The sequence below is a fragment of the Dasypus novemcinctus genome, chromosome 3 (assembly GCF_030445035.2).
Source record: "Dasypus novemcinctus isolate mDasNov1 chromosome 3, mDasNov1.1.hap2, whole genome shotgun sequence".
Lineage (NCBI taxonomy): Eukaryota > Metazoa > Chordata > Mammalia > Cingulata > Dasypodidae > Dasypus > Dasypus novemcinctus.
This window is the reverse complement of record NC_080675.1, coordinates 128,671,303-128,697,635: the sequence shown is the minus strand read 5'-3', so window position 1 is coordinate 128,697,635 and position 26,333 is coordinate 128,671,303. Positions and strand designations below refer to the sequence as shown.

The 26,333-nt window shown below is 34.7% G+C and overlaps 2 protein-coding genes across 8 annotated transcripts in view; one reads left to right on the top strand and one right to left on the bottom strand.

Moving 5' to 3' along the window:
• The window catches only part of CCPG1 (cell cycle progression 1), a 49,056-nt gene extending 29,538 nt beyond the window's left edge, over positions 1-19,518 (top strand). For 2 of the 7 annotated variants that reach the window (XM_071214205.1, XM_071214204.1), the window contains exons 5-10: positions 572-776; positions 4,661-4,915; positions 12,078-12,199; positions 14,596-16,001; positions 18,281-18,378; positions 18,907-19,518. In XM_071214205.1, coding sequence (XP_071070306.1) covers positions 572-776; positions 4,661-4,915; positions 12,078-12,199; positions 14,596-16,001; positions 18,281-18,378; positions 18,907-18,923 — 2,103 coding nt within the window. In that variant the 3' untranslated portion in view covers positions 18,924-19,518. Of the gene's footprint in view, positions 1-571; positions 777-2,776; positions 2,873-4,660; positions 4,916-12,077; positions 12,200-14,595; positions 16,002-18,280; positions 18,611-18,906 lie in introns of those variants that run through there. The other 5 variants (XM_071214200.1, XM_004468317.5, XM_071214203.1 and 2 more) reach the window with 3 other exon arrangements.
• PIGB (phosphatidylinositol glycan anchor biosynthesis class B) overlaps positions 19,256-26,333 on the bottom strand; it is a 68,933-nt gene continuing 61,855 nt past the window's right edge. Inside the window, exons 10-12 of the mRNA XM_058294240.2 lie at positions 22,303-22,510; positions 19,694-19,874; positions 19,256-19,393 (exon numbers count right to left, since the gene is read on the bottom strand). Coding sequence (XP_058150223.1) covers positions 19,256-19,393; positions 19,694-19,874; positions 22,303-22,510 — 527 coding nt within the window. The remainder of the gene's footprint in view (positions 19,394-19,693; positions 19,875-22,302; positions 22,511-26,333) is intronic.

Genomic DNA, 26,333 nt, shown 5'->3' with positions numbered 1-26,333 from the left:
AAAGAACTAGTTTTTTAGCCTGTAATATAATTTTCCTGGGAAGTAGGTTACATTCTTGAATGATATCGAGAAATTAAGCTATTAGGGTTCATATATAAAATGAAAGTTTTAAAAGATCAGAACACTAAACTTTGTCCTTTGGGATTTTACTTGTCTTCCTAGGTATCTGGATGATCATTGCAAGGCATAGATGTTGTAATGACTAGGAAAGTTTAACGAATCATTCATGGCTCCCTGACTGCAGAGTTATGCTTAAATAAACCCCTAAAAGTGGTGAGAGGCATGGGTTTTCCTGTCTCTGGTTAATGGGAAGCAGTGGCTGGCTCCTCGGCCCCTGTCGCCCAGTAAGAGAAGGCAGCAGTGTAGTCTGATACTGAGGGTCACCAAGGGTGTTTAAATGTTTTCAATCTAAAAGATAAGCCCTCTACTATGTAGTTCTTTCATATTGGGGAGGAATCATATCTTCTCCTTTAACCTTAAACTACCATAACACTTAGTACCATTATATATTTTGAACTGTGTAGAAATAATTGTTGAATATACCATCTCTAAAATTAAGATTCTTCTTCAGTTAGAGGAAGAAAAGTCATCTGAAGACAATGTCTATTTTGGAACTGTCAGTGATGATTCTGATATTGTTACTCTTGAACCACCTAAGTTAGAAGAAATTGGAATCCATGAAGAAACTGTAATTGTTAAAGAAGCACAAAGTCCAGAAGACTTTAACATGGGCTCTTCTTCTAGCAGCCAGTATACATTCTGTCAGCCAGAAACTGGTAAGAACTATATGAAGATAAAGAATGTACTGATAAGAGACATAAGGATGCCTGTAACTGTATTTTATAAAATGGCTTGTTTTCTAATCCTGATTTTCAAGTTTTAAATAATTTTGGGTAAACTTCAAGAAAGTTTTTTTTGTAAAAACTGTTATATCTAGTGATTTCCTAGACTAGGGACTATAGCACACAAGTCCTTTGCTATAAGAATAGAGGTAGACCATCTTTTATCATTAAATAAAAGACAAAAACATATCCTCAAGGAGGTAATGTCTCAAATGCATTTGGCACTTTTTAGATCTTTGGAAGAGTGAGAGATTGAGCTGTTATACCTAAAAACAGGAGGATGTTAAGAATTTTACTTACAGTAGTACAAATTTTGTATTACAGAATTAGTGAAAGAAAGTTCTTATTGAAGTCTTTCTGATCCAGTCAGTGATTACACATTCAACAAGCATTTATTGAGTGCCTCCCACATGCCAAACAAGATTCAAGGAGCTAGCAATACAGGAGTATCCCAAAACCCCTCACTTTTGGATCTTTCACTTTAGATTGTGTTATGAAAATATACCTATAATAATCACATTCTTAATGAGGTTAATACCCATTTTTCAAATATAATCATTTGGGGCTTAAATGAGTTGCTGAACTAATTCCTTCCACAATTCTTTGGCTCAGTTTTAGAAATGTGTATTGTATCTTTCTAGGTGATATAAATTTCAGACATATAATTCCTGGAAAATATAAGACATAATTAACCCACAGTTATTAGCCCACAATTACAGCTTAAGGGTGAATTATGGGAGAGACACCTTGGGCACTGCTAATGATTCTAGGAATTTTAAAGGAACATCTATATTTGTTGATGGAAATTTCAGATAATTATCTTAAGATTCTATTGTTCTTTAATATTTACATTTGGCAATGAGAATCAGACAAGGTAGAATTTCTGTTATTTTAGTTTAAGCTAATGAAATGTCCAGTAGAGAGTCTTAGCTATCTCATTTAATGATGAGTTATTTTCAATTAGCGTATCAGGAGTTTGTAAACAAGAGTTTGAAAACATTTTATTCAAACATTTAAATTCTCATCTGGTACTCTTACTGGTCAGAGTACCATACATACTACATTTATTTTTGAGGGCTTAATTAACTAATTGATTTTAGAATCCTTTTTGGTCATCAAATTTTAATCCACGATTTTTGTTGTATTCAAGTAGTCTTCCCCTGCCTCCCTCCCCAAAACAAAACAAAAAACTGTAGATGCTGGTTTAATTTAAGAATATTTTTGGGTTAGAAAAGGTAGATTGAAAGAGGAAGAATGCAGAAGGGTGTAAATAGCCATTTAAGAAACTGATGATACATACTGCTAATTTTTTGAGGAACTTGGGCACTTTAAAGTCCATTATTCTAGTTTTTATCTTCTTTCTGACCTTGGCCTTCTTGGGATAATTTTGAAGATGCAAAAATTTATTTTATTAGTTGTATTTTTTTATCTATTGCTATCCCTTCCAAAGGAATTGTTTCAATAAATAAAATGTTAAAAAAAAATCAAAGATGGAGTTTTGGACCATGCTGAAAATACTGTATACAAATCAGTTGCTAGTAACTTTTGTTTTTTTCCTTACCAGCATTTTTTTCCTCCTTCGTTTATTAATTTCATGCTACCCATTATTTGGTTTTTCCTTTCTTTCTCTATAGGATTTCAACTTCAATTTTTATTCCTCTAAATTAGATTTTTGTGGTAATGTAGGTTTTGTTAATTTAAGAACACTACCCACTCCCTCCCTTCTGACCCTCTCCTTCCCCTCAAAAGTGAATTTGATAGCTGTAGAAAAGTTTGTATTGGAAGTATGTTAAAAAAGGCGTGATTATTAGATTTTGTTGTAGCATAGATAACAATGTTAAATGATATTTAAAAGAAGTATTTAAAATTCTTTTTCCCTTTTCATTCTTTATAATAAAGCTTTATACATTTTTTTTCCTGTTTATTCACAAAAGAAAGGTGGTGGGAGAAGCTGTGGAAGATTCCTGAATGCATAAGGGGATGGGATGATCAGCTGAAACACCATGTTCCTAGCCAACTCGCTTTCCAAGGTGGTGTGACTAAATCTGATCAGCTTTTCTGGAGCTGAGTGTGCCTAGTCACATTTACTATTTATCTAGTGCTTTACAGATACCTCTTGTCATCTGTGATACTCTAAACAGGTGTTCAAAATTGATCTTGTAAAAAAGCTGGCTAAGCTTACTGCATGCCTTTGCATTGCTTGCATCTTGGACTGTGGCCCAAATTAAGCGTTGAAATAAGTTTAAACATTAAAATATGTCAGCTATCACATATGTATGGGATAAAAAAAAGATGGGAGCATTAGATTAGGCCATGAATTTATTAATATAGGTTAGATGGTTTGTTTACTTTGATAATATAATAAAGGCAATGTGTAAGGTAGAATTCAAAATTAATTTAAAGAATTTTGACAAGTGGTTTGTTTTTACATTTACATATCTTAATACTGCATTGGAAAGTCTGACTTAAATACTTCCAACCATGATCATGAATGCCTTTGTATTATGTAATGCTTTGTTTAAGTCTTCCTTTCTTTCTCTTTGTCCAAGAAATGTAACCTCACAGCTGAGGCGACTGCATCTTGGGAAAACTAGTGATCAAGAATAACCAGATAAACATGATGGGCATAAGGGTCATGACCAAAAGATCTCTCAGTGGCATCTATATCACTGAATATTAAGAATATTCTTTCATTCATTAGTGTCTTTTGCCTTTGTGTGTTGTTATAAGTGCGAAAGTTAACTGAATCCCTCATGATCTGTCTTTGAAAAGTAATGCCTAACCTAAATCACCAGCTTTCCTGTGGCATGGACATCCTGTCTTCTGAACTGTTTTGCTTATTTGAAGCATGAATGTTTGTTGTGTTAGAGCTCCTCATATCAAATTCAAGTTCACAATTTACTCTTACTTTTAGTGCTTTTCATGTTCTTCTAAATGGTCTGTGGAAATTATTACTGTGGAAATTATTACTGTGTCAACATATAGTTTGTTGATATATGAAACAGCATTAAGAAATTGTGCATTTGAAAAAAGTAATGATTTTTCCTAAGGATATGTTTCCAGGCCTTGAGATTTCTTATGGCATTTTTTTCACTTTGTTGTTCTTTATTGTTCTTTTCATAAAGCAGCAGGACCAGACTAGTTCTTAATATCGGAGATAGCTTTTGTGTCACTTCCTCATGCTGACATATTTACTAGAGGGTGAAATTAATAACCTTCTAGTAAGAGTGGCAGTCGAAGGGAAGGGCTCATCTGACTTCTGGAAACCTATGTTAAACTATAGAGCTTTGAACTTTGAGCATGGACTAGTAGGATGTAAATGAAACTGGGGATAGATACACCCAAGGATGACTTCTAGTATTTATTTTATTTTGTAAGTCACAGGAACTGCTTGTATACTTTCCTATGTTCCTTCAACAGTTGAGTTTAAATTACCTCTATTTCAAATTGAATGAGCAGATAGAGGTTTTTCATTCCTTCCCCAAATAGTACTTGTTCATAAGCCTTAATGGCAATGAAATTTAATAGGCTACAAGAGTGATTTGAATGATTGTTTTTCTCATTATGTAAACTAGGGAGTAGGTAGATAAACCCTCAAAGGAACAGAATATGCGGATTCTTGTGTATCACAGCTAAAATCTTTTATGTTTTGGCTTTATGTTGATAAACTTGAGCACTTGTGCTTTTGTTTGTATTTTTTGGGTGTCTCGTAAAAAGGCATGTAGGGATGGTATTGATTAATTCTAAATCATATTTACTGGGAAAGATTTTTTGAAGTTTTTAATACCTAAATACCTATACTTTTCTTTTTAAAATAGTATTTTCATCTCAACCTAGCGACGATGAATCAAGTAGTGATGACACCAGTCCTCAGCCCAGTCCTGCCCTTAGACGACGCCGTGCTAGGAAGAAGACTGTTTCTAGTTCAGAATCTGAAGAGCGGCCACTTGCTGAACAAGAAACTGAACCTTCCAAGGAGAAGGTGCATAAGCACCAATTCAGCAGTGGTCTCAATAAATGTGTTATACTTGCTTTGGTGATTGCAGTCAGCATGGGATTTGGACATTTCTATGGTAAGTATTTGAAACTTTATTTGACACCAACTGATACTTAAATAAGAATGATGAATTCTGGGATCTGTTTTCAGTGCCATCATTAATTAAATATACGACCTTGGAAAACTAGCATCCTGTTTGTTTGAGCTTCAGAATAGTGCTACCTACATCTTAAAGCTTAAATGTAAGGATTATATAACATATATGTTTGTGGCTCTTTTCAAATAATAAAAAGATTAAAAGATTAAAAATCTGAAATGCCCACCATTAGGCAAATCATTTAAATATAGAATTGCAATAAGCTAGTTACAACTGTGTCTTCTTTTTTTTCTGTTTAGGAGGAATATTTAAATCCCAGTTGAAAAATAGTTACTTTTGAGCACAATAATTAGTGCTCATTTTTTTTCTACTTGAAATTTCTGCCTTTATGTAAGCATCATATTTTATGACCTTTGTTGCTGCCTCCATGAGTCATGTGACTTGAGAATATGTTTGTTTTGTAGTTTTTTTTTTTTTTTAAAGATTTATTTTTATTTATTTAATTCCCCTCCCCTTCCCTGGTTGTCTGTTTTCTGTGTCTTTTTGCTGTGTCTTGTTTTCTTTTGTCCGCTTCTGTTGTTGTCAGCGGCACGGGAAGTGTGGGCGGCGCCATTCCTCGGCAGGCTGCTCCCTCCTTTGCACTGGGCGGCTCTCCTTACGGGTGCACTCCTTGCGCGTGGGGCTCCCCTATGCGGGGGACACCCCTGTGTAGCACGGCACTCCTTGTGCGCATCAGCACTGCGCATGGGCCAGCTCCACACGGGTCAAGGAGGCCCGGGGCTTGAACCACGGACCTCCCATGTGGTAGACGGACGCCCTAACCACTGGGCCAAAGTCCGTTTCCCTGTTTTGTAGTTTAACATCATAGTTTGCTCAGTATTAAACTTGCTAGTGTTTTTGTATATTAATTGTCTTATTAATTCAAAGCCCTTAGAGGTCTTGGGTTTGAAGAGGAAAAAATTCCCTGTGGTGTCACTTTTCATTTAGGAGCCTCATAATTGAATCTCTTTGATTTTTAAGGTATATACTGAAACAAAGACAGGAGTGTTTGATAACTGAACATTCTCATTGTATGCTTTATTGAAATTTCGAAATAAAACACTTTCAGAAGAAATATGTCTTGGTTCTTGTCAACCTCACACATTTTAGTTTGTCATATATTAACTACTTTTAGGCTTTTTGGTCTACATAATCCAGTTTAACTTTCTGAATACTCCTGTTTTGCTAGTTCCTTGCAATAGAAATTGATGTGCCAAGAAAGAAACATTTTTAGCATATTTTTCAGTAAAGGGCCAGTTGTAATTTACTTTGACAGGTAAATTAGACATATAAAGTGAACAGTTAATAAACTTCTGTTTTTACTGATTGAGGGTAGCAGCTACATGGGAGCCTCTTTTTTTAAAACAAAACAAAACCAAAAAACAAAACACTGCATAGATTGCTGTACTACCAGACCCTTGTTTCTTTAAAAAGAATTAGAGCCACCTGGGAGCTTGTTAATTGAAACTAATTTAGATTGAGCGTATTCTATTTATTGCCTAGCTTTTTAAGTCCTTTAGAAAGGTATCTTTTGGAAGGGAGTAACATTTTCATTTATAGTTTCATTTAATCTGCACTTGTTTATTCATGTAATATGTCATCCATAGATAACATATATTTATCTATGGAATACCTGCTCTGTGCCAGGCATTGTTAGATGGGGACTACAACACTGAACAAGCCAGTTCCCTCCCTTTGTTCTAGGGTAGTAAGCAACTAAGCAATTTTTCTGCACTTTTGTTTGTAATTTTGTGGATTAGCAACCCTTTTGAAAGAACTCCTTTGTTCCCCCTCAATTTCAGAATGCATCAATTCTTACACTTTATCCCTTATTGTGATCTTTGGTGGCCACCTGTAGTGAATTTTTATAACTACATAGAAACATATATCTCTGGAGCTTTAGCCCAATATGTGGTCATCACTTGAGACTTTTAGTCCCTCCTACTGTTAAAAAAAGTTTTATCTAATTAGTATCATAGGAACTAGTAGGTCAGAACCTAACTTTCTTTTCATTGCTATTATTTTGTAATTGCCACTTCTAGGTATCATACTAAAACACTGATCAGTTAATAATTGAAGCTGAATTTAATCAATAATTTTAAGTTACTCAGGTTAAACGCACTAGGTATCTTTAAAGATTAGTAGCAAGGGAAATGGGCAGTGAATAAATTTCCACATGTATTTACATCCCATCATGTCAAGTGTATATCTCTCAATTTATCACTTATGTTGCTGGCACATAGGTTCCTGTAACATCGGACCAAGTATTGCAAAACATGTATGTTCTTTTTGCAGAGATTAAAGAATGACATGTGCCTTCTGTTGATTGATGGAAAAGATATGTTATTCAACATAGTATAATATTATAATAAACTTCATGAAGACAATGAATACTTGCTTTAAAGTCAGAATCAATAAAAAGTGTTTGTTATTATATTTAACTTTGTATTAATTTAAATAAGTATTTAGACTCCTGATGATGCCTGCTTGAATTTGATATTGAGATACTGTAATGTGTATCCTCTCTTGATATTTATTGCAATGAGATTTGATTGGAAGTATTTTTTTTTACTGTCTGGTTGGAGCAACTGTTTCAATGTTTTTTGAGTGTGATTTTTTTTACCTGCAGGTAAACGTGAAGGTAACAGAGGAGGAGGTCTTTTTTTAATCTTTTTTTCTTACTAAAATTATTTTTTGGATATTGACTTTTAATGTTAATCCAGATTGCAGTGAAACCCCAACAATTGCATGACCTTTTGACTATTTTGTAGAAAGACTGATTTAGAGAGGAGTGCTTTCAAATTAGAGAAATTATTTCCTTGTTATTTTTGGATTTTGTTTACTTGTAACATTTGCTCATTTTATTTAGTAAAACATTTTCCCATACTTTTTTATATTCGCCTTTTTAGAACATAAAAAACCTGAGTAAAAAATAAGTATGAAGTAAGTCTATATACATACAAGAATTTGCCTGAATGACTGTTAGCTTTTCAAGGTTACTATTTAAAGGACATCACATTTTTTTCTTAATTCTGGCACTAATCTCAACACTTCTAAGAAATCTTTGGAGTTCTTTTCAGAGCCATCTTTCACTATGAAATCAGTCAGTCATTGCAATCCATAATTAGTTATTTGCTTTATAATCATTTAACAAAAACATACTACCTAAGTGAATCACTTCATATATTCACCAGTCTTGATTCCAGATAAATTTGGAGTGTTGAATCTATGCTGGAAGGAAGAGAAACTAGCATGAATGGAATAGTGAAATAGTGTACTTCAGATATTTGGCATAGCTTCTGGTTCTGAAAGTGCTTCCAATGGAGATTAAATACATGTTGACCAATGGAAGCAGAGGTATAGTAGTGTATAAACTACAGATGGTTACTTTTAAGTAAGGTAAGAACACACATTTGGTCTTGAAAAGGCCACTTCACTTTAATAGACTCTAATAGACTCCTGGAATAGCAAAGGAGTGGAATGGTATATATAAGCAGAGATTTTACTTAGAAACTCTGTATGACCCCCTCCCCCCTTTTTGTTTCCAGGTGTTAGGATTTGACAATACCAAGTCAGTTAACAATTGGTGACTTCAAATTTGCCTAGTTCCTCAGGATTATCATTGTGAATGTGGTTCATCATGCCAGCATGGTATAGGATATGTTAATGAGCATGTACAGAAGTAACCTTTTTTTTTTTCTTTTTGAGGTACCGGGGTCGGTATCAGTATTGAATGTGGGAAGCCAGTGCTCAATCACTGAGCTACACTGCTCCCCACCCCCCACCATATTTTTAATTTAGAGAAATATTTAAAACCAAGTACCATAGAAAAGGTTTTTAAAATATCTTCACATATGAAGCACCTATCTTTATTACTCTTTTTTTGTTTATAGACTATCCATATTCTAAATTAGCAATGGAATTCAATTGAATTGTTCTTTCTATGGAGTTGCATTAAGTATTAATAGGCTGCCCTGATCTTACGCAGACAATATAACAGAAGATAACTAGGTGATAAATTATATGGCACAGTTAAGAATTATCACTCAAAAGATGCACTTATTTACTACAAAGTGGTGGTAGGCTTTGAGCTGGGTCTAGTTTAAGTAAACTTATGATAGGTAGAAAGGAAAGTGGACCATTTCTCCAATGGAGAATATGATAACTGGAGGAAGAAGTAAACTTCCTGGTTTGGAAGTAGTGAGACTACTGGGCTATAGCAGAATGGGCATTTAAAGAATTTTTTTTTTAAGGAGGTATGGGGGATTGAACCTGGGACCTTGTACATGTACAGCACATGTTCACATGTTCAACCACTGAGCTTCACCTACCCAATCCACTAGAGTGGGTGTTTAAAAATAATGGTTTTTAAAAATAAGGTTGGGATAGTGGGGTTCTGTTATATTGAAAAGCATCTTAGAAGCTAGAGTTTGATTTGTAGAATGACCTTTTAGAAGAGAGGTACAGGCAGAATGGAAAGGTTTTGGTATGGGAAAGACTAGAACAGTTAGCTAGGAGGTTTACTCTGACAACTATAGTGACAGTGAAGATAGAAGGTTGATGAATGAGGGGCACTGAAGGAATCATGGAAAATAGGACTTTTAGCCTAGATAGTTGCATATCAGTGTTTTTATTTTGTTTCTTAGAACGTTCCAGGAAGTGCATTAGCTGCTTTACTGCTGGTGTTGGGAGAGTACTGGTAAAGAGTTTTGCTAGATGCTTAAGTAAATAGATGGCAAGCTCAGTTGGGTTTGCTTTTACCCATCTATATTCTAGAATGGTTTAGGTCTGCCTTTAAAGTTTGATTTTTCAGGAAGTCTTCTAAAAAGTTGTGCCAATCAGGTAGCTGGATATATTTGTTGGAAGCTCTGATGAGAGTTTGGGACTGTATATGTAGATGAGAAGTCTTAACAGGAGTGATAGCAAAAACTGTATCTGTGGGTTAATGTGGTAAGTTAGGAAGGATTGCTAGACCTGACCAGAAGGCTAAAGGTGTTGCCTTGGGTGGTAACACTTTACTGTTAGGCAGCTGAAGATACAGGAAGAAAACCCAGTAGGTTTTTGGTGAGATTGAAAAAGGCCACATTTAAGACAGTCATCAAGCATATTACTATGTGTGATAGATAGTACCTTGAATTCAGTTCTTAACATTGTTTTAGGATACTTTTCAGTGGGCAAAGGAGTTCCTCCTGTTACCAATTGTTTTTCTTTAATTTTTATTTTTAAATAAGCATTAGATTACATAACTGTTACATAAAAAATAGGGGATTCCCATATGCCCCACGCTCTCCCCTCCTAATAGTTTGAAATAGGAAGTTAGAGGTTTTCTATAATGGGAACTATAGATAATTAATTTTAGCATTTAAAAATATGAGATTCTTTTGAGGAATTTGATAGTGAGATATGAAAATGTCAAAAGCAGAACGAAGTTTCCCAGTCTTATCAATTGGAAAATTTAAAGAGAAGTGAATCCTATCACAGAATATCATAACTTTTAACATGCATTAAGCATGTCTACCAGTTGTCTCTAATTTAGTAAAACTTTTCTTTTTAGTGTTTTTCAAGATGTGTTGAATAAATTAAAACTTAATTTTCATAGCAGTTAGGGAAGGAATAGTTAGCTATCGTATCCTTTTGCTGCAAAATATTGTGTTGTCTTTACATGTGTGTATGGAACTCTGTAGGTATAATACTGACTTTGCCAAATGCATTTTGCCATGTTTTTGGTTGTGATTTTTTTACGCATGAAGCATGTAGCAGCATGTGAACAGCATGTCTTGGTAAAATTAAGATTTTGATTTTTAGGGTGAAAATATTGAAGAATACTAGTTGGTTTAGGTTCTTTATCACTGCTGGGATGATGGTGTTCCAGTTTTAATGTCTTTGCCTGGTCTCATGAAAATGAGGACTTTCTCTTACTACAAGTTAGCCCACAGCAAGTTGACTAGAGTCCACAGCAGGAGATAGCCATCTGAGTTGTACCTTAGCTGTACTTTGTTTAGGTTCTTAGGAAATGTTACATCAACTTGGTCAGTGTATGTAAAACATTGCTTGGAATTTAAAGCATATTTCTACATACAGACCTACCCATTGCTGAAGTTTTAAAAATTTGGCTTTGAGAATGGTGGATAATCACAGTTAACCAATTATTTTCCCTGCTATACGTTTTTGGCTTATGTGGAAAAGTTCTATCATTTAGGCAGAATACAGTGAGAAAAGAAAGACAAGTTCATTTTCATATCTCCTTATTGACTTACAACCTGTGAATAGACGACATGATTTGTTTCTCTGTGGAAGAGGGGATAAAACACTTAAAAGATTCTCCCCAAAATTAAAAATTTGAAGTGCCTTCAATATAGTAGGGTAAAAACATTGCTTAGTATTGTTAGGGTAATGTGGGCTGTGTAATCAAAGTGATAGTGAAGGGCTTAAATGATTCTGGGTGTATGCTAAAGAAATGAACTACTACGATTGATTTACATTATGATTAATTTAATTAACATTTACCACCATTTAATAAATATGCTCCATGAGCTTTCACTTATTATTTTTTTAAAGATTTTTTATTTACCCCCCCCCCAGTTGTCTGCTCTCTGTGTCCATTTGCTGTGTGTTCTTCTGTGACCGCTTCTATCTTTATCAGCGGCACTGGGAATCTGTGTTTCTTTTTGTTGTGTCGTCTTGTGTAAGCTCTCCATGTGTGCGGTGCCGTTCTTGGCCAGGCTGCACTTTCTTTCATGCTGGGCGGCTCTCCTTGCACGTGGGGCTCCCCTACGCAAAGGACACCCCTGCGTGGCAGGGCACTCCTTGCGCGTATCAGCACTGTGCATGGGCCAGCTCCACACGGGTCAAGGAGGCCCAGGGTTTGAACCACGGACCTCCCATGTGGTAGGCGGAAGCCCTATCCATTGGGCCAAGTCCGCTTCCCTTCACTTATTCTTAATCATTTCTTATAGGACAGTGAAATGCTCATACTTTAGAAAAAAACAGTCCTATTCAAATCATGTATTTAGATTATATGCAGATTAAATGTTTAATCATATATTTAAAAATATTAGTAATCATAATGTTTATGTATCCCTAATAAAAATTTTCATTTCAGGTACAATTCAGATTCAGAAACGTCAACAGTTGGTCAGAAAGATACATGAAGATGAATTGAATGATATGAAGGATTATCTTTCCCAGTGTCAACAGGAGCAAGAGTCTTTTATAGATTATAAGGTATGTACCACTAACAAAGAAAAAAAGTATAACCATTAATTATTGTGCTATTTAGATACAAGTGCAATGCAGATTAGTAAACCACTAATACTGGTAGCTGTTAATTGAGCACTTACTGTGTCCTATTCACTATCAGAAATATATCATAGGCCATGTTTCTCTTATTTCTTGCCATATTCCTGTGATATAAGCATGTATAAACTGCATTTTATAAATAAGAGGTTCAGGAAGTTTAAGTAACTTTCCCAAGGTTAGCAACTGGCAAACTTGGCCTTGATTCCAAATATCTGACTCCAAAATCCTTAATTCTAAACACTATGCTATATTATAATTAACATTTCTATAGAGCTAGGCAGAGCATTTTTGGTCAGTGGGAGGAAAAGAGGAAAGTGTGACCTTACAGCCACAAGAGCTTCCCTTGGTCAGGAGAATAGGTTACACTTTCCTGAAACCCACCTATTTCCAGCAGGGCTGTACTGTTGGTTCTCTCTAGTTACCTCGCTGGTCTCCTATCTATTTTCCCCTAGGAAAGGTGTAGGGATTGTAGATAAACTGAGGATAGAAAAGTACAGTTTCTTTTACTGTCCATTCCCCAAAATCTCCATTCACAATTTATGTATGCATAGGATTATATTTCTTGGGAAGACAGAATTCCTTTTGACATCCCACCTATCTTTCAGGGAGGTACTACTATTGAAATTAATTGCAGACAATGCAGTTTTCCCAACCTAGATCAGAGGATGTTATAAAAAGAGTAGTCATTTTCTTCTTTGCCATCATGGTTCTTGGTTCCATAGGGGATGCTGGCTTTTAGGAGACTTGCCATGCACAGATCTTCACTGAAACAGTTTTTGCAGATCTTGTTTTCAGCTAACTGTGGTTCACATGTTAAAGATCTTCATGGAAGAATCATCCAGCTTCTGCTTATCAGTCACTTATTTCAAGATTATTAGTTAACTGGATGAGGCATGTTGTATCCTCCAGTCACTCTGGCTTACCTGTGTTTGTGTATTTAAAGATGATGCTACATGATTGTCTTCTACTCCACAGTTCACGCTTTTGGGTAGAAGAGCCTCTTTTCTTTCATGCAGGGAGATGACTATAATTACATTTTAATTTGTTCTCTGAAGATTAGTGAGCCAGACAGTGAAGCAGCCATTTCAAATGGTTATTTTTCAAGTGAAAAATACTGTGTCTCTTAAATGACATTTCCCCCCCTTGTTTCTGTAAACAGTTGTTTTGTTATTCTGATTTACATGGAATAACTAAAGTAAAATTTAAGTATCATTTTATATTTATATATTTATATATTAAGATATTTTAATTGATTGGATTGTGCTATCCATGAATTTATGGTGTAACTGTGAACCTGTTGAAGCATATGTTTAATATTACACTGTTTTTGGTCATAACTTATTAAAAATGCATATGTTGAAAGAAAAAGGCTACCCTGAACTGCAGTAAAATTCTGTAAACCTGATTGAACATGATTTCTCACTATCTTGAGTGGCTTCAGAGCTACATGGTTAATCTAGATAACATTTGCTTTAGAAGTTTATTTGAAGTTGAGTTTGAAATTGAATTTGAAATTCAATATGAATAATACTTGAATTTAAAATTATAATGGTATCAAGATTCAGTTTGTCATCTGAAGTATTTGCAGACTTTTATATAACTTATCTGCACTTACCTAGAAATGTTGACTTGCAAAGGACTATGCTCTTTCAAATAAGACTAAGATTATTGAAATGTTTTTTCCTTCAAAGGGTGGAATGACTACACACAATACCTTCTGAGGCCTAAAGGCAGCACTAGCTATAACTTTAAAGATAATCTTACCCCCTTAAGGATCAGAGAAACTTTTAGCTTACCTAACCTCCAGGAATCTCCTCAGGAGAGACTGAGTCTTGTAGTTAGAAGGGCTATCCTCTTTTCTTCTGACTTGTAAATGGGTCCAGAAACCAGTAAAAATTTCATATGAAATGGGAAACCCTAATTAGTAATATCCCTATCTATTTAAAAATCCTATTAGAGATAAATCCAGTTCTAGCCAACTTTTACCTGTCTTTAAATTCTTCTACCATGGGGGGAAGAGAGTAGGGCATATGGGAATCCCCTATATTTATTATGTAACATTTATGTAATCTAAAGTCTCTTTAAAATAAAAACAAAACAAAAAAATTATTCCACCATGCTATTATTCTTAGTTTGATGTATTCTTGCATAAGATCCTTATATTTTCCAATTTTTATACTATTGAAAATACTACCCAGGGGACAGTTTCTCCAGAAATAAAGATGCTAAACTATACCACGTATTTCTTATATATTAAAGATTTAAATTCAGTTTTTAAAGCACTTGACCATTTTTCTTTCTTCTTTCTTAAACAAATTTAGTCATTGAAGGAAAACCTTGCAAGGTGTTGGACCCATACTGAATCAGAGAAAATGTCCTTTGAAACTCAGAAAAACAATCTTGCTACAGAAAATCAGTATTTAAGAACATCTTTGGAGAAGGAAGAAAAAGCCTTATCTTCATTACAGGAAGAGTTAAGGAAACTAAGAGAACAAATTAGGATATTGGAAGATAAAGGAACAAGTACTGAATTAGTTACAGAAAATAAGAAACTTAGGCAACATTTGGAAGAGGAAAAACAGAAAATACATAGCTTCCTTAATCAAAGGGAGACTCTCTTGGCAGAAGCAAAGATGCTAAGAAGGGAACTGGAGAGAGAACGTCTAAGAACCATTGCCTTAAAGATGGAACTCCAGCAGTTAAGCACTAGTCAGTCATATGATGAACCAGACTCTCCCCATGCATTGGCTGAAAAAAAGGAAATAGAAACCTTACGGGGAAGACTCACGGAGCTGGAGCAGAAGCTAACCTTTGAACAGCAGCGTTCTGATTTGTGGGAAAGACTGTATGTTGAGGCAAAAGGTCAAAATGGAAAACAAGAAACTGATGGAAAAAAGAAAGGGGGCAGAGGAAACCACAGGGCTAAAAATAAGTCAAAGGAAACATTTTTGGGTTCAGTTAAAGAAACATTAGATGCTATGAAGAATTCAACCAAGGAGTTTGTGAGGCATCATAAAGAAAAAATTAAACAGGCTAAAGAAGCTGTGAAGGAAAATCTGAAAAAATTCTCAGATTCCGTTAAGTCCACTTTTAGACATTTCAAAGATAACACCAAGAATATCTTTGATGAAAAGGGGAATAAAAGATTTGGTGCTCCAGAAGAAACAGCTAAAAAATCAAGAACAGTTTATCGTGAATATTTACATCCACAGAGTAAGGCAACTACACAAAACCAGAATAGTAGATACCCTACTATGCAAAGAGAGGAAAGAAAAGGAAAGCCAATTCACTTTGAAGGATGTGGAAAAAATACAAATTCACAGAAATGCAGTGCCGAGCCTCAATGTAGTAAAAATTACCATTCTTTCAGAAAGGCTTGTTTTGGTGTATTTGACTGTGCTCGACAGGAATCCATTACCCTTTTTAATACAGTGTTGAATCCTGTAAAGATAGATGAATTTAGAAGATTAATTGGAAGATACTTATTACAAGAACTGAATGGTTTCTATCATTGGAAAGAACTTGATCAGTTCATCAATAAGTTTTTTCTAAATGGTGTCTTTATACATGATCAGAAGCTCTTCACTGACTTTGTTAATGATGTTAAAGATTATCTTACAAACATGAAAGAATATCAAGTAGATAATGATGGAGTGTTTGAGAATTTGGATGGATATATATATAGACACTACTTTGGTGAAACTTTTCCCCCTCCATATGGACCCAGGTCGGTTTATATAGCACCATGTTATCATAATAGTTTCTAACATTTATAGCTTGAATAGCATTTTTATCATTTGATAGAAGTTTCTGGGAAGGTTCTTATTTGTGAAAGACAAACTTTATTTCAACTGAGAATTTAGAATAAGCTTAAAAGATGTAATTTTTATATTACAGCTATTACAAATTGAGAATTTCATATGTTTGACTTGGGCAAATGATTTAATTCTTACCTTAAAAAATCAGTTGAGATATGAAATCCTATTTTAGCCTATGTTGTTTGTTTTTATATATTTAATAATCCTAAATGTAATTATTTTCATTTATGCTTTTATTTATATACTCACCTTAGGAGGCTAGGAGCAAGTGACCCAAATTGTACTGTGAATTCAGAAGAACTCATAAATAACAATTCTAATTTCTTACCTATTTTCATTGGACCATTCCATTTACCAACTTAATTATGGTTTAATACATTACAGAATGTTGGTTGATAAAGACAGAGGCATCATCAAAGAGGCAAACTTAGGGGCTAGAATCTCTGTGTGTTCCCTTATATAACTTTAAAAAATAGCTTTTTATCCACTGTTTACTGCTTTATTCTGTAACATAAAGCTTCCTAATTTTCAAATGTTAGCCTTTTTTTTAACATTTGCAATAGTCTTATATATATACACACATACACATATATAATACACATACATATATATCTTTTTTAATAAATGCAGTGTGTCTATAAAATAATGAGACTGGTTCTGGTGTCTTTAGTCATTAAACATACCTAGTTCCTATAATGAGCTAAGCACTGTGAGGATGCCCTGAGGAAACAAATGAAAAATTCTTGCTGTCAGGGAGCTCACAAGCTAGTGGAGAGTTAGGTAAACAGATAATAAAGTATAAGAGATGAAATGAAGGTATGTATATGGTGACCCTAGTCTGGAGATGTATAGGCAAGCTTCATGAGACTGCCTTTGAAATGAACTTTTTTCAAATTGGCTTTTGAAGGAAAAATGAGGATTTGCCAAGCAGACAGGAGAGGGCATTTTACTTAAACTCTATTTCAGAGATTTGGAGATGTGAAGAAAAGCCACTTAAGGAGGCAGGGTAGTGCTAGAGATGAACAGAAGAAAAAAAATCATGAGGTGCCTCATTTTATACCAAAGGATTTGTCCTGTAGGACATGGACAATCTCTGAAGGATTTCGAGGTGAAGTAGGATAAGAATATATTGCATATTAGATCACTAGCAGCAGCCTGGAGGATGGATTAGAGAGAGGGAAGCTGGAAGGTGGTCTCTGAAATAATCCAGCTGATGAATATCTGAACTAGGACACTAGTAGTAGAAGTGGAAAAAAGGAAATTGATTTTTAGCAACAGTAAGTAAAATTGGTGGTGTTGGTTATGAAAGAGAATTAGAAAGTGACAATGACTTCCAGATTTCTGGGTTGGGTCACTAATTAGTGTAGAAGAAGGTTTGGGGCAAGGGGAATTGGAGATGAGAATTGTGCCTGTTAACATCCAGCTGGGGAGGAGGATCAGCTGGCCATTGGTTATATGGATCTAGTCATGAGGGATGTGTGTCGGGGGGAGGGGGGGTGGTCTGGGTTGGAGAGATCAATCAGACTCCTGAAGAATACCTCAGTGAGGTTGTAGAGAAGCCTGAAAAGGACAAGACCAGAGAAAGTGACAAGATGCTCTCAAGAAAAAAGAATATCCAGATATGTCAAAAGCATGGAGGTGAGGGTGGGGGAAAGATAAGGACTGACACTTTTTTAGCTCAGGACTTAGGTGGCCATGGATGGCATTATATATGGTTTCAGTGAAGAAGCAGTGACAAAAGTCTGACTATAGAAATTGAGGAAAGCAGTAATTATAGACATTACTTACAAACCTTAGATGTAAGAGAAAATTAGCTAGAGAATTTTTTGTTTTGTTTGCAAGAGATGTGTACATATTTCTGCTGAGGGATGAAGCCAATGAAGACAGACTACAGTAAAGGAGAAAAAATAATGGAAATGCATCTCATTATTTTATTGTCACATTTCTGTTTTTTTGTTACATGTTGAATGTTTCCACTTTGTCAATAGTTATATTTATTTTTTTCATTTTCATAGGTTATAGTCACTGAATCATTTTTTGTATGCATATATTAGGATTATACTTCAGATTAATTTGACATCTTTTTTCAGTATTCAGATAATAGATAATGAAGGAAAGAATTAAAATTGTTTCTATTTTAAATAAATTTAACTCTAACATAGATGAAAAATGTGTTTACTGCTTTCAGTCGACCTGATAAAAGGCAACGTATGGTAAATATTGAAAACTCCAGGCACCGAAAACAAGAGCAGAAGCACCCTCAGCCACAGCCTTATAAAAGGGAAGGTAAATGGCATAAGTATGGTCGCACTAATGGAAGACAAATGGCAAACCTTGAAATAGAATTGGGGCAGTTACCTTTTGATCCTAAATATTGACCATCATGATTAAACTAAATTAGAAAACTTTAAGAAACATGGATGCTTTCTACAATATTTGATGTTGAAACTAAGATGAAATTATCAAGACTTTTTTCCATTTCTAAGTATAAGTTTGCTGACTTTATTACTCAGAGGCACCAATCAGAAGCTTACTAACCTGCATTTTCCTATAGTTTAGCTTTGCTGAATTATTTTGGCACTGGAAATGTTAAACTGTAGGTTTTTTTTTTTGGCTAAGCCAGGCATGTAACAGATTTTATGCATGTAACGAGACTTTCAGTCTTTGAGCTCAAATCATACATTATACAAGTATAATTAACACTGATATTTGTGTTAAATTTGCAGTTGAGCTTGCAAAAAGTACGTTGTAATGCGTTTCATCTTTAACATTTTATAATTTTACACTTGCTTCTTGTCTTTTTGTGGGTTCAAGAGCCCGTTGACTTGTGAAGAATTTGCTGCCTTATGAAAGCTTGCTGACTTGTTCTCTTGTGAAATTTCTTGCACATCTGAATATTGTGGAAGAAACAATAAAACTACAACATGAAGAAAACTAAAGGTCTTTATTTAAAACCTGGCATTGTATTAATATATGGTTTAGACTTTGTGATATTTTGTGCATTTCCTTGGTAGTTCTAGTTGGTAAAGCAGTTCTTAGCTTTTTTTTTTCCCTAGTTGAATGAATATTACCCAGTGTCTACTTAAAGTATCTAAGCATTACCTGAATATTTATACCAAGAAATGTCAGTTTGCTTGGAAAGATTTAAACGCAGTTTAGAATTTCATCTGCTTTTGAGTAGCCCTTTTAACTTCCGTTCATAGATGTATATGTGATTCCCAGTTCGAACCTCTGGCAAGTGAGTGTGGAAGATAACAGCAGTTCTCTCATAGTTGCTTGAATTTAGGAAAGCACTTATTTCCTAGAAATAAATAAAAGTTTACATAAATAAGGATACATTTTAACTGAGTACTGTTTTGAAGAAATTTAGAATTACCTATTTTAACTGTTCTCTTAATAAAACAATAAAGTTTCTTAATAAAAGTATTAACGTATGGTAAGTAATGTACCTTGACGGTTAAAGAACTGGACTGGAGAAAAGACAATTACAAAATACCAGGGTTGAAAAGAGACCATAGAAAAGTTATGTTGTCTATCAGGTATTTGCTACATATGAGGTGAAAAAAAATACTGAGTTTTCCTTTTTTTCATGTTTACTTACCTTTTCCAAAACACTGAAGATGATCAAGTGAGTAGGCAGTGATGCATCACTATGAAACTCTCTATACAACCAGTTTAAAGGATTTAGGTAAAATATATCTGCTTCATCAAGATAATGACTTTTTCCATTCAGGTCTGGGGGACACTGGAGAAATCTCATTGGAAGTGGGCAGTGAACATGGCTATGAAAAAGAAAATTAAACAGGAGAGGTTAAAAAAAAGTGAAAATATTCATATTACACCTAAAATATATTGTGTTCATATATCTAAATGTGAGGTCTCAATCTATAAAGTGGGTTCCATTCAAGATAAGGAACAAAGCCTTATGCAGTTTTCTCAAAGATGGAGAACATGATTCGCACACCATGTGGCTGTAGAGCAGCAGCATAAACCAAGAAGTCTAAACTAAAGTATGAAACTCTATTTCACGGTGGGGACTGAGTATTCTCTAGAATCAGTATGCTGTTCCAGGACTTTGAGTTGTTTTGGGCGAGGTAGAAAATTGTGGTCATGGATCAGAAAGAATTCTCATTCTCTCCCCCTCTCTGCTGTGGCTCCTGATACTTGAAAGGGGATATATGACATCCTGAAATGACAAGTTAAAAATTTTTTTCCTTGTATATTTATATAAATAAGATTTGCTCATAGAGAACAACATGTTAACTGATAAACATCAAATAAGCAATGGTTTTATTGTGGCATAGGAACACTAGAGTGTCTCTGTAAAAAGATGGATTCATCAGTAATGCTAATCATGGCACATTTAAGCTGGTTACCTGGGCAATGCAAAAAGCCATGTTTATAACTTTGCCTCAGGAAAAATTAAACCTCACTTGATACAAAGAGTTAAGATGTCCAGTTAGAAACAAAGTTGTTAAGTAGTAGAGGTTTACTTCATTTATGAAATGCATGTAAAGTAAATTTATACAAAATCTAATATCATGATTTTTATTATAATTTTGGAGGTTTAGATCCTGTTTCAAGAGAGAACTAGACACTCCCAAGATAAAGCAGCCAGCCTTATATTCCCAAGTAGGGATCAGCTTTTTTCCCCTCCATTGTGTGATCTGAAAAAGTGCTTAATGAGTACTCACTGAATTACACAAAGCCTCAGACATCCACCACTACAACCCTATATGGAAGGCATTTGGTATATCTAGTATTCTGGTTCTCTGCATTGTTACCCTTAGAGTGAGCATGTAGAGAGAAATGAATGATTGTCTCTATTTTGGTCCCAGTTTAAAATTTTTTTTTAGCATAGATCTTTGAGTTAAAGGGATACTTGATGTCTTTCCATCTAACCCATGACTTGTGCTAGACAATTGTGATTTTCTAAATTCTGTATTAATGATTGACATTGAGTCAGTTAAATGAAGTATTCTAAGAGAGTTAAATGCCCCTAAAATGAAATCCACGTTAATGTTGACTGCTTGAATGTGCACATGGAAAATGAGTATCAGCCTGTTTAAACCCAGACTGAGTTAAACAGAAGTAGCATTTTCTATATGAAAGCTAGCTGCTTTATCCTGTACTGTCAGTGGGTAAATGGTAAGTAATTTGGCTTTCTGAAATATAAGCATAGGGTCAAAAGGGATGTTTTTTCAAATGCCCCTCCATAGTTGAGGCAATTTTAGTATTTTACATTTCTTAGAAATACTTAATTCAAGCATAGAATATCATGTTATTGAATTCCTAATTTATAGAAGAGAGATACTTGACATCCAAAGAGATTAAAAGACTGGTTTAAGACCAGGCCACAGATCAGCAGTAAACCTGGATTAGAATTTAATACTTTGAGGGGAAATGGATGTGGCTCAACCAGTTGGGCTCCCATCTACCACATAGAAGGTCCAGGGTGTGATGCCCAGGGCCTCCTGGTGAGCGCAAGTTGGACAATGCAGCAAGCTGGCCCATGCAGAGTGCTGGCCCACACAGGAATGCCGCCCCGTGCAAGTGCTGTCCTGCATGGGAATGCTGCCCAGCACTGGAAAGCTGCCCCATGCAGGAGTGCCAGCTGATGCTGAGCTGGTGCAGCAAGATGACATAAGAGAGACAGAGGAGAGAAAAGAAGATATAACAGAGCGGAGGGTTGAGGTGGCGCAAGAGAATAATCGCCTCTCTCCCACTCCAGAAGGTCCCCAGATTGGTTCCTGGTGCCGCCTAATGAGAATGCAAGCAGACACAGAAGAATACACAGTGAATGGACACAGAGAGCAGACAAAAGGGGGAAATGGGGGGGAGGGGGAAAGATAAATAAATCTTTAAAAAAAAATGCTTCCAGATAATATAAATATATAGTAAGGGCAATGATTATTTAAGAAAACTATGAAATACCTCTAAAGCTATATCCCACATTTAAATCAAGAGTCTTTTAAGAATAAGTAAAAGTAAAAATATTAACGATTACTTACAAGTAGAAGATAATATTGACACAGTTAAAATGGTTTTTAGAATCCATCAGTATGAGTGGAATAAGTATAAGTGGGAGTTTCAAATTTCTTGTAATCATTTCATCGTGATCAGTTAATTTAAATTCAGGAAACTATGAGACTTTAAAGCAGTCGGTTTTACTGTCTTAATAATAGCACAGAATAGAGCAACTTTTATTACCTGTAATAAGGTGTAGAGTGGCAAGGCATCATTATAAATACTGAAGATTTATTAGGACCATTATAACAGAGTTCTTGAATGTGACTCATGACATCAAGAGTCCCTCGTTGATGAACTAATCCAGTGTAGAAGGCGAGGAGTGTATTTGATAAAAACAAGAAACTTAGAGCTGGTTTCTTCCACATTTTCAGGTGGTTTAGTGAGTATCCTGTATGAAGATGCATATAATGAACTAAACACACTGAACTGTAAAACTGATACATCTTTTGCTTGCTTACAGCTATGTGAATTTTAACTACAAATACATCTGTAATTTTTCATGAAGCCAACACAAGCTATAATTGGCATGGCAGACAAGGAAAAAGCAATAAGTCATCTTCATAATTTACCTGATCATTCACTATTTCAATTGTCATCTAAGTTATAATGACCTTTTTTAAGGAAAAGGCATTAAAGTACAGTGGAAAGAGCATGGAGTCCAACAAACTAAAGTTTAAATTCTAGCTCAAACACAGATTGCTTTACTTTGCTAAGCATTCAGTTTCCCTATCTGCAAATGGGAAAATAGTATTTTCCCAAGTAGTAATTTTAAAAAATGTACCTATCCTGCCTATTCTGGCACATAGTAGTAACTAAAAAGGACCTTTTTCCCATTTATCTACATTTTCTCTCTTTAATCTTCCAAGGGCTAGCAATGGCTATTTCAGTATATACAAACACGTCTCAGTAATTCTGAGGGAAGTATAACACAGTGCCCTCTTAGAAAAAAATGTCATCAGGCTCCTAGGAGATTTTCAGTGGTCAGTTTATTAGTTATAGTATGGATCTCTATTTTTCTGGAAAAACAGGAGCTATGGTTTACATCTTTTCTTTCATTATAGTGTTGGGCAATTTGAAGATGCTGAATAACTTCTTAGTAAGTAACAGTAATTCTTGTACAAAACATTTTTAAAAAGAACAGAGTATAAAATAAAGAATAGCCCCTTCCCTGCTCCCATAGTACCAACACTCCCCAGCAACAATCAGTGGTAAGATTTATGTGGGATCAAAGTAGCAGAGTGTGATGCTCCTGGACTCTCTTCCCACAGAAGTTTTAAGCAACAAACAAGAATTGGCAGAATCATTTTTCTTATCTCTCTCTTTCTTTTTCTCTTTCTCCTCTCTCTCTTTATTTTTGCTAGCTTCTGGCATTTCCAGGAAATCTCTTATCATAACACTAGCTGGATAAAAGTTCAGGAACCTCTATGTCTAAATTTCAGAGATATTAAAATGTCAAAATGTTAGGCTGCAAGAAAAGATCACAAAACATACAAAGAAACAAAAAAATTATGGCTCATGCAATGGAGCAGAATAACTCATTAGAAACATGAATAAGGAAGACTAGACTTTGGATATACCAAAAACATTTTAAAAGTGGTTCTAAATATGCTCAAAGAGCTAAAGGAAAGCAAGGTTAAATAAAAGAAATCAGGAAAATGTTAGATGTACTCAAAGAAAATATCAATAGAGATAGAAATTATGAAAAGGAACTAAACAGAACTAAAGACCAGAGAAATAAAAAACTCCCTAGAGGGGTTCAACAGCAGGTTAGAGCTAGCAGGTAATGAGTTAGTAACTTGAAGATAAGATAAAAATTTTCTATTTGAGAAAGAAAGAAAAAGAGGATGAAGCAAAGTCTAAGATACTTGGAGAACATCAAGACTCTTAATATTTGGACTGTGGGAGTACCAAAGGAGAGGAAAGGAAGGGCAGAGAGAGTATTCAAAGAAATATTGGGTGAAAAGTTTCTAAATTAAATGAAAGGCATGAATATACACATCCAAGAAGCTCAGTACATTCCAAACAGGATAAACCCATATAGACTCACACTGAGACATAATAAAAATAATGAATACCAAAGATGAAGAGAGACTCTAGTAGCTCCAAGTGAGAAGCAATGTGTCATATACATTGGAGCCTCAATAAGGTAAAGTGCAGATTGCTCAGAGGAAATCATGAATAAGAATGTAGTGGGATGACATATCTAAAGTGCTGAAAACAAAATTTCCAACCAAGGATACTATATTTGGCAAAATTATCTTTAAAAAATGAGGGAGAGATTAGGACATTCCCCGATAAACAAAAGCTATGGGAATTCACCATTAGACTGCCATACCTGAAATTCTAAAGACAGTTCTTCAGGTTGAAAGGAAAGGATGCTAGACAATAGATCAAAGTTGCATGAAGAAATAAAGGAGCAATTCATCAAGAAGATGTGGTGATTATAAACATACACAGAGCCCTGAAATATATGAAGCAGACATAGATTTAAAGGGAGAAATATAGGAGACATCAGTACACCCCTTTCACTAATGGTGGACAGACCTTATAGACAGAGAAGATCAATAAGGAATAGAGGACTTGAACAGTACTATAAACCAAGTAGACCTAGGAAAAAGACCACTTAATCCAGCATCAAAGAGTACCATTCTTCTTAATTGCACGTAGATTATTTTCCAGGATAGGATATAAGATCACAAAACAAGTCTCAATAAATTTAAGACTGTAACGATATAAAGTATCTTCTCTGAGCACAACAGAGTGAAGCTAGAAATTTGAAAAGCTCAATAAAATCAACAGACCTTTATCTAGACTGATAAAAAACAAACCCAAAATAACAAAAATCAGAAATAAAGGGGAGAAACATTACTAGAAACTCTAGAGAAAAAGGTTTATAAGAGGATACTATGAACAGTTGTATGCCAGCAAATTAGATAACCTATATGAAATAGAAGAATTCTTAGAAAAACACAAATTACATAAACTGACTCAAAAAAATAGAAGACCTCAACAGATCAATAACAAATAGATTGAATCAGTCATGAAAAACCTCCCAACAAAGAAAAGTCAAGGAAAAGATGGCTTCACTAGTGAGTTTTACCAAAAATTCCAAGAATTAACACAAAGCGTCAAACTCTTCCAAAAATTGAGGAGAGAAAGCTTCCTAAACCATTCCATGAGTCTACTATCACCCTAATACCAAAGCTAGAGATCTTACAAGAAAAAAAATTACAGACCAACAACCTTATGACTAAGATGCAAAAATCTTCAGCAAAATACTAGCAAACCAAATCCAACGCATTCTCAAAGTACACATCATGATCAGTGGAGTTTCTCCCAGGAATGCAAAGATGGTTCAATATAAAATCATTGCAATGCATCACAGTAACAAAATGAAAGAAGAAAACCACACTATTATTTCAATTGATGCAGAAAAGGCACTTGACAAAATCTAGCACCCATTGATAAAAACACTTGAAAAACTAGGAATAGAAGGAAATTATTATTCAAAATTAATGAAGCAAAGTGTGGTATATACACACAATGGAATACTATACAGCTTCAGAAAGGAATGAAGTTCTGATACTTGTGACAACATAGTTGAGCCCTGAAGACATCATGTTGAGTGAAATTAACTAGTCACAAGAAGAATATTGTATGATATGATGATACTGCATATATGAAACAATGAGAATAAGCAAATTTCAAGAGACAAAGATTACAAGTTACCAGGGGCTGGGGGAGTGAGTAGGGAAGGGAAGTTTTTGCTTAATGGATGCAGAGTTTCTCTTTGAGGTGATGAAAAAGTTGGTGCAATGAATGTTGGTGATGGTAGTACAATATTGTGAATGTAATATCACTGAATGATACACATCGAAGTAAAATGGGAAATTCTGAATTGTATATCTGCTACTCTAATAAAGAATTTAAAAAATGGTATCTAAACATATAGCGGAGTTTTAAAAAAAATTGGAAAGACTTAGTGAAATATTGGATAAAAGGCCAAAAGTAAAATCAGAGGAGTAAATAACTAAAATTGGGATATGCACTGGGGAGACTGTGAAAGAGACAAATGTTTATATAAGAATTAAGCCCAGTTTCAACAGCTATGTATTTTACATTTTTATAAATTTTCATAGTGCAACCATAAACTTAAAAGTTATTTTAAAATAGATGTATTTCTTTATTTTACAGTAAAAGTTGTCTAACAA